Source organism: Lycium barbarum, chromosome 1 (genome assembly GCF_019175385.1).
Source record: "Lycium barbarum isolate Lr01 chromosome 1, ASM1917538v2, whole genome shotgun sequence".
Lineage (NCBI taxonomy): Eukaryota > Viridiplantae > Streptophyta > Magnoliopsida > Solanales > Solanaceae > Lycium > Lycium barbarum.
The window spans coordinates 124,340,792-124,356,351 of NC_083337.1; the positions used below are offsets into that span (position 1 = coordinate 124,340,792).

At 34.4% G+C, this 15,560-nt stretch overlaps 1 protein-coding gene across 1 annotated transcript; it reads right to left on the reverse strand.

Annotated features, from left to right (window-relative positions):
- Positions 1–99: 99 nt before the first annotated feature.
- LOC132637285 (probable pectate lyase 5) lies at positions 100–12,152 on the reverse strand. Its single transcript, XM_060354401.1, has 5 exons — positions 11,669–12,152; positions 10,282–10,996; positions 10,013–10,204; positions 8,832–9,040; positions 100–461 (listed from the first exon to the last, which is right to left on the reverse strand). The coding sequence occupies exons 1-5, from the start codon at positions 11,800–11,802 to the stop codon at positions 194–196; spliced, it is 1,518 nt and encodes a 505-aa protein (XP_060210384.1). The 5' UTR covers positions 11,803–12,152; the 3' UTR covers positions 100–193.
- Between the last annotated feature and the right edge of the window lie 3,408 nt (positions 12,153–15,560).

Below are 15,560 nucleotides of genomic sequence, written 5' to 3' on the forward strand. Positions count from 1 at the left end.
CAAGTCCACGAGATAAACAAAAATGTGAAAGCACAGTGCCAGCCCATAACTAACGAGCAACTGCCTATCTCTGATATTCCTATCAATCAATGTACAAAATGTGGAACTCTCATGAATACAATTAAACTTGTGGAATGAAAACTTTCTTTAATTCCAAATTAAATGAATAATAATAATTTAACAATCCAGTGTCCTACAATGCTATAGTAAGAGTAACAATGGTATTGATACCATCTTGTTTGGTGATGGTTATGTACAAAGTCAGAATAATTAAAAAGTAGAGTAACATAGGGGTGGTTGTTAGTAATGGTGATGATGCTGCAGATGCACCAGTACCGCTGAATATCATTCCGAACAAGTCAACATCGCCACTATTGGACTCGGAATGACCACTACCGCTGCCACTGCCACTACCGCTTGCTCCGGTAGTGCCTCCTTTGGACATGCTCATGCTGTTGTCCCTGTTATATTAGATATGGAGGATGTTAATCCCTTTACAAGTAAGAAAATGCAGGTGGAATGAGTCATGTTGTGATAAAAGCTTGAGTTTAAGTTTTATGTAAAAAATGCGTATATGATCAGGTTAGCAAGCACTAGCTAATACCATGGTAAAAATAGTGCTAAATTATATTGATAGTGCAAAACTACTTCACATTTTGGATGTGTACACACTAGAAGCACGGAATCCTTTAGCGAAATATTGATAGATCTTTTTATCCTTTACATTGGACAAAATTGTTTTCCTAATTTTTAGAACTTTGAGATCAAATAAAAAAATCATTAAATCTTCGTTTATTTGAAATATATAAGAAACCCTAATATTTAGAATTTAAAATCTTAAACGTGTTACTTTAGCAGTATTTACAAGCTGTAAATGTATTCTCTAATTGTCGAATATGGATATTGTTGTCCTATCGTGTATTTTGTTTCATAGACGGTCGTGCTCATATTTATGTGCTTTGACATATAAAACGGAGAATAAACCTGCAAGTATTTTGTTTCATAAGACAAAATTGGAATATGAAAGTCGAATATTCATAACATAAATATACTGTTATAGTATATTATTGCAAGATTGTATGTTGTTGCAATATATATTTGATTATTTGCAGAGAATTGTATACGTTGTAGTATACTATTGCAAAATTGTATAGTATGTTGTTGCAATATATATTCGATTATTCCATCATTGAACAGTAGAAGCTGAAGTATACAGTTGCAATATACTATCGCGAAGTTATATTAATGTTACAGTACACTACTGTATGTTGTTGCAGTATACTGTTGCAAAGTTATATCATATGTTGTTGCAATATATATTTCAGAGTTGTATAGAGTTGCAGTAACTTGAAGTATACTAATGTAGTAAACTGTATACTATAGCAGTATACTTATATATTGTGACAGTTGTGAACGCCTAATTTTTTACCATACCTAAATTTTTATAACATTTTAGCGTTAAATATTTCTTTTAAGCTTAATTTTTAATTTTCATATCATTTTTAACAAGTTTTACTTGTGAAAAGAAAATAGAGTCATACTTTAGAAATAAGTTTAATTTTCATTTCTAAAAGAAAATTTATATCTTTCTTTTAATAAATAAGCTAGTAACTTTATTATTTTTCTAAAATTACTCCTTGTTTAATCTAATTGGTTTTCCTATATTTTTATTTTTATTAGTCTAAAAACAGTTAGCTAATATTTTCATCTTTATATTTATTTTATCTAAAAAGAAAAACATATTTTCATTTTGTCCTTTTCTTTATTTTGTCTTTCCCTTTTCGAAAACTAAGAAAAGGAAAAAGGCAAACTAGAGAAAAGGACAAAAAGAAAATGTAACTATGTTTTTCTAATTACTTTCAATATATATTATTTTTATTATTAATTTCATTTGTATATTATATGGAGCTTGCTGGAATATCATAATTTGTTTATAAAACGACAATGTCGTAAGCTAAGAAAGATCCAAGTAGGTAATTTGTATAATTTTCCCTAAAATAAATGTAGAAGGCAAGTCGACCTTGGGTGCCTTCTATGAGCCTGTTGGATTGGCTTATAAGTTGCTTATAAGCTGTTTTCAACTTTTGAGTGTTTGGCTGGCCAGCTTAAAGTCATTTTGTGCTTAAAATAAGCTTAAAAAAATAATTGGGCCTATTTGACTTAGCTTATCTAAAGCAGCTTATAAGCTGAAAACAGCTTATAAGCCAAAAAGAAATAAGTTAGACTACCCCAACTTATTTTTTTTAGTTTATAGGCATAAGCCTATCCAAACAGGCTCTATATTTATTTCATTTAACAGTCTTTCGAACCGAGCCGTTTACTAAAATAATGAAGTCAGTTCTCTTATTTCCCATTTATTGAAAGGATTCGATTATTCGACACTATTATTTTTGTCAAAATTGTCACAAATGATAATTTTTGCTAATTATATCTTTTTATATAGAAGTGAGTCAAAATTTTCCCTCTTTTCTAATCACATCTTTGAAAATTTTAAAGTACCTCTAAGCTAAAAAGTAGTTGGACCCCGTCTAGGCATCTCCAACCTTAAGCACTATTTTTTACACCAAAATGAAGGAAATTAACTCCAACTCATTACACTATTTTTTACACCAAAAAAAATATTCCTTTTATATTCGTCTCTCTCTTCTATATTATATTATTTTCTTTTATTTTTTTATTCATAAAACAAATCCTTGCTTTTTTTCTTTTTTACATATTCATCCCATATAATTCATATTCCTTTTTTATATAACCATTTAATACAACATTATTTTATACCATATATTTTTAAATAATATAAATTGTAAGCAAATATTATACATTATACATATTAATGGATAATTCAAATAAAAGTGAAATCATTGATAAAACATAATTAAATAAATATTACATTGTGTTATTTATTAACAACATATTATATTTTATATTTGCACTTTTCATTTTTGTGATGGTTATATTTTTGGTGTAGGAAATGGTGTTGATGAATTTGGTGTAACACTATTCACACACCAAAATGGTGTTGGGTTGGAGCACCAAAACACCAACTATTACATCAAAATAGGATTTGGTGTAATATTTAGTGTAAGGTTAAAGATGATGTAAGAGAATAAAGGCATCAACCAAGGCAAATAGAGGGACACACTAAGACCATCTCCAACCTTACACTAAATATTACACCAAATCCTATTTTGGTGTAATATTTGGTGTTTTGGTGCTCCAACCCAACACCATTTTGGTGTGTGAATAGTGTTACACTAAATTTGGTGTAACACTTTTAGTGTAACACTATTCATCAACACCATTACTATTCATCAATATTTTATTTTTATTTTTTATTATATAACACTTTTAATTAACATATTATTTTAATTTTTTCATTTAGGTCCCTAATATAACTAATTATTTTTTATGTAATATCTTTATAATATTAATTTTACATCTTAATTCTGGAGTATAATTTTTATAAATTAATTTTCGTATATATTATTTTTATATAAAATTGTGAGTTAATTTTATTATAAGTTATAATTGTATGAAAAAATATAACCATAACAAAATGAAAAGTGCAAATATAAAATATAATAAGTTGTTAATAAATAACACAATGTTCAATAACATAATAATTTAGAATTGAAAATACATTAAAATTATAACACAATGTTCAATAGCATAATATATTAAAATTATAACACAATGTTCAATAACATAATAATGTTCAATAGATTAAAATTGAAAATACATTAAATAACATAATAATTTAGAAAATTATAACAATAATTTAGTACTTCGGTAAGTCGATTCCAGATCCACCAATAATTTTTTATTACATAGTTATATAAGAAAGGAATATGAATTATATGGGATGAATATGTAAAAAAGAAAAAAAATAAAGAATTTGTTTTATGAAATAAAAAAAAAAAAATATAGAAGAGAGAGAAGAGAGAGAAGAATATAAAAGGGATATTTTTTTTTTTTGGTCTAAAAAATAGCGTAATGGGTTAGAGTTAATTTTCACCATTTTGGAGTAAAAAATAGTGCGCTTAAGGTTGGAGATGCCTTAAGAGCCCGTTTGGACATGCAAACACGAATTTGAAATCATAATTTAAAACCGCATTGTCCAAACAGAATCATAATTTAAAAGCGCATTGTCCAAACAGAAGAACCTAAGTACAATTATTATTTTTAGCTGCTTCTATAGTATAACTATTTTTTTAACTTAAAATATTTTTAAATTTTTCTTAATGATGTGACTAGACTAGAACGAAACTTAAAATTTTGATTTCACTCTTTTCACAAGGGATATAATGAGCAAAAACTTTCCTTTCTAACATCCTTGACAAAATTTTGTGACAAATAACCACGTCTTGGAATAAAACAGTTTTATGGGGCCTACACACATTAATCATGGCTAGACAGCATGAAGAAGCAGAGGAGAAGACAACTTTATGTCTCACATGCTGTACAGCTATTTGTCCTTTTTTGCCCTGTCCTTGCATTTAACGAGAAAAATGAAAGATTCTAGGTGCTGTTCCAGGTCGTTAACTTACTGTCTCAACATATGTGCGAGTATGACCAATTCGTATTAGTAAAATATTATAAAAATTTAGACATTTCCAACCCTTCTAGGACAGTATTTAATTCCCCTCTTGAAAATAAAGACAGCGATTACATACTTATAAGTATATCCTTTTCTAAAAGAACTATTTAACTTTCAATATTTTTTTAAAATGTCAAGACGTATCTACAATCAAAAGTTCTGATGATTGTGGTGGAGTGGTAAGTCTTCCAGTGTTGAGGAAATCAAAAACAAGTTCTAATGATACTTCTATACGTGTTATTAAGTTTTTTCCTTTTGTTAAAATTATGTTCTCAGTACGTAATACTGCTATACAAAAGAAAAGATAGGCGTTAAGCAGCCAAAATGCAACGGTCCCTACTAAAAAAAGACAACACAAGACTATATGGCTGTACTGGCCCCTCTACTGGGGTTTTATATCAGTTTTCATTGTCAAAGACCCCCACATAATCACGTGCATCTATGAGGCCTAACGTTAGTATGTCTTTTCTTTCTACCATCAGGATATTTGTTCCAAAAATTTATTTTGCAAATATTATAAATTTGTGTTCATGACAATTATATCCTTTGTGAGAAAAGTGAGCCAAAATATCAAATTTTACTCGCACTAATCACATTATCTACACAATTAAAAAGAACTTCTAAGCTAAAAAGTACTATAAATTAGTCATTTTTTTGCGCGGATTGCCCTTCTTTTGGGGTGGTCTTTAAATTTTGCCCTTCAAATTTGTGGTCTTTAAATTTTGCCCTTTGCTTGGAAAGGTGAACGAATACATGAAGTTTTGGTTTCGAACCCCCGCTCAGGCATAAAATAAAAAAATAATTTCGCCAGACAGGACTGGGAGAGTGTATGCCGGATCCAGCATACAATCTTTAAGGAAAAGCTAAAGTTATGCCGGATCCGGCATAACTAAAAATCTGCCCCATAAGACAGAATTTTTCCTAAGACATAGTTTAGTTATGCCTTATGGGGCAGAATTTTAGTTAAGGCATAACAAAATTATGCCCCATAAGGCAAGAACTTTTCTTAAGGCAAAGTTTAAGTTATGCCTTATGGAAAAATTCCGCCTTATGGACATACTTTTAGTTATGTCTTTGGGGCACACTTTTTAGTTAAGGCATAACTAAAAGTTTACCTTGAAAAGTAAAAAAAATAAAAATATATATATATATATATATGCTTCAAGGCAAAGTCTGCCGGAGGGGGCAGACTTTTAGTTAAACACAACTAAAAGTCTGCCTCCTCCGGCAGACTTCTAGTTAAACACAACTAAAAGTCTGCCGGAGGGGGCATAGCAAAATTTAAACTTTGCCTTATAAGGCAAACTTTTAGTTATGCCTTAAGGAAAATTTACGTCTTATGGGGCATACTTTTAGTTATGTTTTATGAGGCACACTTTTAGTTAAGGCATTACTAAAAGTTTACCTTGAAAAGTTAAAAAAAAAAATATGTATATATGCTTCAAGGCAAAGTCTGCCCCCTCCGGCAGACTTTTAGTTAAACATGACTAAAAGTCTGCCGGAGGGGGCATAGCGAAATTTAAACTCTGCTTTGCAAATTTTTTTAAAATTTTTGACTGAGCGGGAGTTCGAACCCGGAACCTATGAGTTTTAGCCGAAGGGCAAAATTTAAAGACCACAAATATGAGGGGCAAAATTTAAATACCACCCCAAAAAAAGGGGTTGGATCCCACCATTCTCCCTCACAATTCACAGTCTCAGCCGTAATATATTTCCTCGTCTCTTTATTTAGAGAGAGCTAAAAAGTATCTCTACTTCTTTCTGTTTTCTATATTTCTTTTGTTTATTTGATATCTTACCATTAACTTAAAAAAACACAAGAAGTAACAACGAAATGTTATATTATTAATCTCTTTCTAAGTTTATCAAATCACAGTAATTTGTTACGAACATATATATAGTTAACGACTTGTGTAGTTATATGGTTTGATTATAGTTAACGAATTATTAATTTATAGTATCATATATTTATCTAAACTAGCCAATGTCTTGTATTTATGTATTTAGATAACGAACCTGTAGTATTTTTTATATTTAATGTTGTCAATATGTCCCTCTATTTGTCTTAGTCGATTCATGGATACTCTTAGTAGGCATTTGGCCATGCAATTTGAAAGCTCAAATTTGAAGTTTTGATTTGATATTAATGTTTATTTATGACATTTTAACAAAACTTTAATGATTATCTCAATTCACCTAAGGGCCCATTTCACCATGATTTGAAATCTATGTTGCTCGGACTCTCCAAAAATATTGCCGCACCCGTCTCGGATTTTCCGACACGCACTCGCCTATATTTTTTAAGAGTCCGAGCAACATAACTTGAAATCAGGTTATTTGAAGTTGAAATTTTGTTCGACATGTAATTTGAATCTCAAATGTTAGTACTATAAATCAACTTGATTTCAAAATAATAATTTATTTATGGCCAAACGGACAATAATTTGAAATAATTCATGTCCATAAAGAATTTCAACTTCAAATCAACCTAATTTCAAATTATGATTTGAAGTCTGAGTCAAACGGCCCATAGTCTATTCACTAAGGCCTTTTGAGGGACTCATGTCGAGAAAAGGACCAAAATCATCCATAATGTTTGGGTTTGGATCAAAATCATACATATTCTTTCACATGGTGCACTAATAGTACATTATGTTTGCATAAGTGGTGCACTTTTAGTCACAATCCCAAATAAATTTGATGGAAAAGAACAAAAATGCCCCTGAACTTTTAGAAAAGGTATAAAAATACCCTTTATTCATCTATTTTGCTAAAACTACCCCTCAATTCAACTTTTTGGCTCATTTATTCCCCTTGACTAACGGACAACACTAATTTTTTTTTAAAAAAAAAAAAAATTAAATTGCACATGACATTTTATTACTGAAAAATTGATTTATTCTTTTAAAAAGAAATCTGAAAAATCGTTATTTGTAGAATAAGGAAAAATAATTTTTCAACATCCATTTCTTTAAAAAAACAAATGTAGTAAGCCTTTTATATATATATATATATATATATAAAAAAACAGAATTGGATTTTCATTAAAACATGTGGAATTTTTTTAAGTTTGGAAAAAAAAAATTATCGGGTGGAAACCCCATTTTTTTTTTAGAAAATTCAATTTTTAAATCTGAAAAACTGATTGTTTTTTTAAGTAAAATGTGCAAAACTAATACTCCATAATTTTCTTCTAGATTTAAAAAAAGATAGTTTTCTGGTTTTTTTTTAAACACAGTTTTTCCATAAAAAATTTAATTTTTTCAAATTTTTATAAAAATCCAATTTTTCACATTTTGAAAAGAAAAAAATTAGTGTTGTCCGTTAGTCAAGGTTTGACTCGTTAAAAAAAAGTTTTCCAAATTTAAAAAAATTCCAAGGTTTCAGATTTCTTTTTAAAAGAATAAATCAATTTTTCAGTAATAAAATGTCATGTGCAATTTAATTTTTTTTTTTTTTTTAAAATAGTGTTGTCCGTTAGTCAAGGGGAATAAATGAGCCAAAAAGTTGAATTGAGGGGTAGTTTTAGCAAAATAGATGAATAAAGGGTATTTTTATACCTTTTCTAAAAGTTCAGGGGCATTTTTGTTCTTTTCCGTCAAATTTATTTGGGATTGTGACTAAAAATGCACCACTTATGCAAACATAATGTACTATTAGTGCACCATGTGAAAGAATATGTATGATTTTGATCCAAACCCAAACATTATGGATGATTTTGATCCTTTTCTCGACTCATGTCTGCTATTTGAATCAGTTTATTTAATGACTGAATTATGAGTAATTTAATAAAGTACTAGTAGTATTTATGTGATGAGAAAGGTTAGTCCAGCTACTTTTCAGCTGCCTGTAAAGTACAATAATTTTTTAATTTTACGACTATTTAATGTTTAACTCACTTCTCCACAATGGATATAATTATCATGAATAATAATTCGTAACATTTTCGAAATAAATTTTCAGGACAAATCACCGTGTCCTTTTCCTATATTCTTTTACAGTTGTTTTTCCTTTTCCAAATCTAAACATTTGAAAAGCCAAAGAATCTTTCATTAGCTACGAATCTTCTAAATATGTTTAACTATTACAATTTGTGATGTATATTACTTTTTTAATGAAATATCTACACATTAAATTTAAATTCTAACAAACTTGGTAGTGATGATTTAGCATAAAAGAAAAGGAAAGGAAAGGAGGTTGAAAGTAGAAATAGAGGAGAAGTGTGAGGGGGTACCTGGGGCCACCAAGGACACCAGCATTGGCGGTGAGCTGGTTGATGAGATCACCGGATTTGGGATCCACGTTGTTGGCTTTGGAATATTGGTTGTTGGTAATGCCTGGGCCTGATGGCACGAAAATTGCGCCATTTACCATAATGTCACCTTCCGTCCTCCAGTTCCACGCATCCCACTGCCCATTGTCCGTGTCCTCTCGCTTTGTCACCTGCTCATCCCACATACTCTTATCACATTAGTCACCCCACTCTTCAATGTTATATACTTACATATTAATTTATGTGATAATATTTTATTTAAGTCACACAACTATCTATGACTTATTCTAAACAAACAAGAAGTTTAAAAAAAATATTTTCATTCTTAAACTTGCATTCAATCAAATACCTTCGTATAAATTAGGACGACGGAAGTATCACTTTCATAATACTGTCAAAACCCACTCCCTAATTTTCATATTCATAAGCTTTTTTTTTTCTATAATTGAAAATTTTCAAGAACACAATTTTTTTTTATAAACGTGGTGTTCGGAATTAGCTTATGCCCCCCTCGACTAATTCTACGGAATACCTGCCACCTCCCACCAACAATCTTTATCGGGTAGATCTAGAAAAATAAAATTAAGTGCTTGAAATATTAAGTTAAACACATTCACTTTTTGCACTTTTATTCCCTGAATTTACCTTTTGAAGTTTTTATTCAGTAATCATTAGCTCTTGAAGTTTGATTGTCAATTATAGTTTCAAGTTTGGACTTTGATGCACCAATCATAGCACAATCGCATTACAATATGGGTTTCTAAGTTGGTGACTAAATATACTTTATTAAACATCAGGATAATCAACTTAATTTGACTAATAATTGGGGTACCAAATACCCCAATTATCACTAAACTTAAAGTCATATCCTACAGAAATCTAATCGTGAGAAATTCATTATTTAAGGTGCTCGTTATCTTACTGAAAAGATGGACATATATAGGTGAAAAAGTTTTTATATAAATATGATTCCAAAAAACCAACACTAACTATAAAACTCAAAGGATAAACTAATACTCAGTAGTACATAAATAAAGACAAAACTAGCTAGAAAATTAACCCTTTTACCTTACCCCCCCCCCCCCCCCCAAAAAAAAAAAAAAGGAATGAGAAACAAAGAAAGAAGAAGAAAAAAGATTTACCTCCTTCAAATTAGGGTCATCAGGAGCAGTGTAGCGATTGCCTTGACTATTAATAGTAGGATTAGCACTACCACCAATTGCATACATTTGCCAGTGTGTGAAATCGTTGTTCACCACATGTACATATCCTCTTCTAATTCTTGGCATTCTTTGTACTAACCCTTCTCCAAAATGATTAAACGCAATTGTCACCTGAACTTCTCAAAATTACAATACAACCCCCAAAAAATCATAACTTCACAAAAATCATCAAAATTAAAATCACTAACCTGCATTCCTGTATCGGGCAAGTATTTATCATCATGTCCCAAGAGCATAACATCATCATGATGACTAAAATAGTTATTCGAAATAGTAATACCAGTCGACCCCATAATAGCATCAATCAAGCCATCAGTACAATGAGACAATGCACAATGATCAATCCATATATTACGAGATCCAAAAATAGATATCGCATCCCCATCCGACTTACCTCTATACCCAACATGCGTTGGACTCGACCGTATATTAGTATTCCCCGAAGGAGCACAATTGTAAATATGGACATTGTGTATAATCACATTACTCACATACTGTAACGTTATGCATCCATTACCCGTAATATGAACATTTGCACCACGACCATCAATTGTCTTGTAATTGTTGACAATAAGTTCATGTTTTAGTTTAATGAACATGTCGGATGCAAAGACTATCCATAGTGGTTCCTCTTGGACGACAGCGTGTCGGAGAGTGCCCGGGATTGGGTTGACTGTGTCTTTGTCGGAGGAATCCGTGACTATGTAGATCTGACCTCCCTTTCCACCTAATGCAGCCTGACCGAACCCGATGGAACAGTCTGCTAAGCGTTGTCGGTTTTTGGCCCAGTTTGAGTCACACTGCCAGCAATCGTCTATTGGATTACCTGTTTGGCATTTGTTGTTATTATCTCTTACTGTTGTGTCCAGTATTTGTCTTCTTGAAATGGACTCATTGATACTCCTGTAACAGAGAAAACAAAGAGATCTATGTCAAGTATTGATGCATAACATGAAAGCAAGAGTAGCTCCCATTTGGCTATACATTTTGGAAGGCTTTTCTTTAAGCTAGCGTTTGTCCATAGATTTTGGATCAGGTATTTATTTTCAAATAACTATTTGACCATAAATTTTGGATCTTCAAAAAAAATTCAAGTTCCACCAGTTTTTGGGTTTTTGCACTTCCACTCACAAAACTCCAAATTTCTTCCAAGTAAAATGCATGACCAAACACAACTTCAAAAACTCAATTTTTCAAGTTTTATGTTTCAACTTCATACTCTATGGCCAAATGGGAGCTAAAAGAAAGAAAAATTGAAAATATTATTTGTCCATGGAATTTAATCAATTTTTGAAAAATTTCAAGTTCCGGAAAGTGGTTTGGATCTTCCACTCACAAAACTTCAAATTTCTTTCGAGTAAAAATGCACACACCTTCAACTTTCAAGCACAATTTTTAACACAACTTCAAAAACACTTTTTTTTTTCAAGTTTCACAAAATCTATGACGAAATGCTAGGTTAGATACTAGTTAAAGGAGTTTAGTCGGAAAACCCAGGTGAGAAAATTAAATAGGAGTAAAGGGAAGAACCCAGATGAGGAATGTGAGTAATAGAGAGAGAAATAATGTGTTTACCTGTGTACTTGTTGAACTACAGATTCAGGGTATGGGTGTTGGTGAGGAAGGGTAAGATTGAGGTGAGCACTAGTAATTAGAGTGGAGAAGGAAGCAATGAGGCAGAATAAGAGAATTCCAGTGAGGGGAGGCATTCTTGGAGGAGTTTATGAGTTGTAATTCTGATATATGCCCTGTAAAAGGAGCTCTTAAGACAGGGAAGAGATGTCTTGTTAAGGGGGAAGCTGCTGCACATTTTGGGAAAATGCACCTAATAACAAGAATAGATATAATAATGGGGGTCAGTGATTAGTGTGTATTAGGGTTTTGGACTTCATGGAGGTTAGTGCTACTAATATGGCTGTGGTGTTCACACTAAGCTAAAACCCAATACCCGTGAAAGAGAGAGAGAGAGGGAAGGTAAAAGGTGAGGAGAGAGACAGTTGTCTTTCTCTTCTCCTATGCTGGCTAGCTCACTCATTCTCTCTCATTCATGGTTTCTTATTAATAATTCTTCGATCCATTACTGAATATACAAATGAAAATGACAAAAGAAACTTGAGATTTTAAACTAATAATAAAAGTGGCTTATAAAAAATGTACTTCATGTTTTAGAAAGATTATCCTGGTATGACTTGACACGAAGTTAAAAAAAATAAAGGAATACTTTTAAAATAAGTGATACAAAATAAATCTTAGATATTTGTGTAGGGACAAATTATTTCATAAAGTTAAATTATTTTTAAATTTTAAAATATGTCAATCTTTTTTTATATAAATCAATAAAAAAATAAGATAATTTTTTGGGACAGGGGGCCATAAAATGAAAGAAAGGTCACCTTTTCCTAACCTAAATTTTGGTACTTCAATTTTGTTTGTGCATTTAGCTGTTATGCACTTGTGCTCTATGTTGTGTTTGTTAGACGTCTAAGACGTAAATTTTTTTAAAAAAAAAATATTGTAGCAACATGAAATAGACAAATTTTCGTAGAAATGTGATCCAGCTTTTCTATGCATGTGTATTGTCATGGGCGGCTTTCCACCCATGCCCATGACCCCTTGGATACGCCCCATGGCGCCATGGCAAGCCTCTCAGCGCCTAGCGCCATGGACGGCCCCGTGGTCTCGGATGCGCCAAGTGACAAGGTTGCTTCTGCCTATGTCACCCCATCGATGTCTCTCGCTAGCGCCCCTATGTTGGCCGTGCCCCAACGCATGCCCAGCGCTCAGCGCCCAGTGACAATGCAGCCCTGCTAAAGTGCCAGCGACCCAGTGTGCGCGCGCCCTACTCCCTGCGCGCACGACAGTGTCATGACTGAGGGTGCACATGGACCTGCTCTGGTTAGGTCTCTTTTGTTGTAAATATAGAGTAGTTTACTTTCTGTATTTACTAGTATGATTCTCTAGCAAAGTTATGTCTAGTCCTATAAGTTTGGTTTCTTTTTAAAGCATATATAGGGGGATCAAGCAATCAAAAACTTTCAAGCAAGCAATCAATTATATGTACTGGTGTCTCTCCCCCTCGACACCGCTTGCTCTCATTGTAATAGCTTTCATTACTGCAATCAAACCTTCTTTCTTTCTCATTCTCACTCACTTTTCTGTTCTTTCAATTGCTCTTGACATTGGTTTTCCCGCACAGCAATGACAGTCTCGTCTAGCGTGCGGCGGGGACCCTGGTTGGCGGATAGTAACTTTGGAAACATTGGTTGCTTAGCCTTACGTCGCCCGCCCAAGAACTCTCAGGAAGGCGCCACATAACAATTGATATCAAAACCTAGGCTCGACATCAAACGAGGGAACACGTTGCTATTGTCATCATTTTCTAACCATGGTGAACCATGGAGACCGCCTCTTGATTTTGGAAACTGCGGTTAACAGACTACAACCCGTGACTGAAAGAGTGGATGGCCTGGACCGCAGGATGCGGCAGGCCGAGCAAGACATTGTACATATTGCTGGTGACACAGATACAGCCGCCCAAATGGCTGCCACACAACAAGATAAGGATCTGGCCTACAGGACTCAAGAGGCAGACAGGGTGACTGCCATGCAGCAAACCATCGACAACTTGGCTAATCAGCTCAATGTTATCAACGCTGCACTACAAAGCCTACTCCGAGGAGGGGGCAATCCTATTGGGGGCGCGACAAACATTGCCCCGGCACCCCAGGAGCTCAAGATTCCGAAACTAAAGCCCTATCAGGGTGCTCGAAATGCCAAAGAGGTAGAAAATTTCATCTTTGACATCGAGCAATACTTTGACGCTGTGGGAGAATTGGAAGAGCCAAAGAAGGTAGAAACTGCTGCCATATAATTACAAGGTGATGCCAAACTCTGGTGGTGTGTAAAGTATGAAGCCATTAAGGCTGGTGAGGATGCTCTTGAGACATGGGAGGAACTAAAAGCAGCCATACGCTTACAGTTCTTCCCCGAGAACGTCGAGTATAATGCACGAAGGAAGCTTCGGGAACTCAGACAACCGAAGTCAGTCCGAGATTATGTGCGCGAGTTCTATGCACTCATGTTGAACATAAGGGATATGGGTGACAAAGACAAGCTTTTCACGTTCATGGAGGGCTTGAAGCCCTACGCCCATATGGAAATACAAAAACAGAGGGTCGATTCCTTACCCAAAGCTATCCAAGCTGCGGAATGCCTTGGTGACTACCAAGTGGAAGCTCGAAAGGATAGACCTCAACCACCAGTCCGTGGGGGATTCAAGGGGGGCCAACACTAAGTGGAGGAGATCGTAGTGCAACCAAATTTAAAAGTTCCTCCTTAAGCAGCAATAGTGTTGCGTCTCATAATAATGATCGGGAGAGGAAGCCCCTTTCAGGATGCTGACATTGCGGCGGACCACATTGGAACAATGAATGCCCACAGGCACAAATGAACGCCCATCAAATTCTGGATGATGGGACGAACGACGATGAGGTTGATGCTGATCAGACAGAACCGATAGGTGCCTTCAACGCACTTGTTTGTTCCATTTCTGATGTTATAGAAGGCACCAGTGCCAGTATATAGAAAAAGAAGGACCCAAGCCCAACTTCCAAGAAGAGAAAGACAATGGCAGGCGAGGGCCTCCTCCCAGAAAAGAGATGACCTCGATGTTTGTCGACTTGAGAGTAAATAGGAAACCTATTAAGGACACGATAGACACAGGCGCTACTCACAACTATCTGGCCTCCACTGAGGTAGAACGCCTTGGCCTAGTTGTTGGAAAGGGAAAGGGTCACGTCAAAGCTATCAACTCACCGCCTCAATTGGTGGGTGGACTAGCTAGAGGAGTGCCGGTGAAAATGGGTCCTTATGAAGGCAAGTTCGACCTACGGGTGGTAATCATTGATGACTTTGAATTGATAGTGGGGTTGGAATTCATGAGGCAAACTAACACCATTCCCGTACCCTACGCGGATGTGCTACTGATGATGGGAACAAACGGGGCCAAACCCTGCATTGTCCCATGCACAACCGTAAAGATGGCCTCAAGAAATATCTCTGCCTTGTAGCTGAAGAAGGGAGTCTACAGACAAGAACCCACGTTCCTGGCTACCCTTTGTATTGAAGAGATTGAGCGTTCTTCAGGCCCCATTCCTGCACCTGTGAAGGAGCTCATGAAGGAATTTAAGGATGTCATGCCGCAGGACATGCCAAAGCGGCTCCCGCCTAGGCGGACGGTGGATCATGAAATTGAATTGGTGCCGGGTGCGAAGCCGCCTGCCCGACCACCCTACAGGATGTCACAACCCTAACTCACCGAGCTTCAGAGATAGTTGACAGAGATTCTAGACACGGGGATTATTGTGCCCTCCAAATCACCTTACGGGTCACCTGTGCTATTTCAAAAGAAGCACGATGGTATCCTAAGGCTCTGTGTTGACTATCGAGCTCTCAACAAGATCATCGT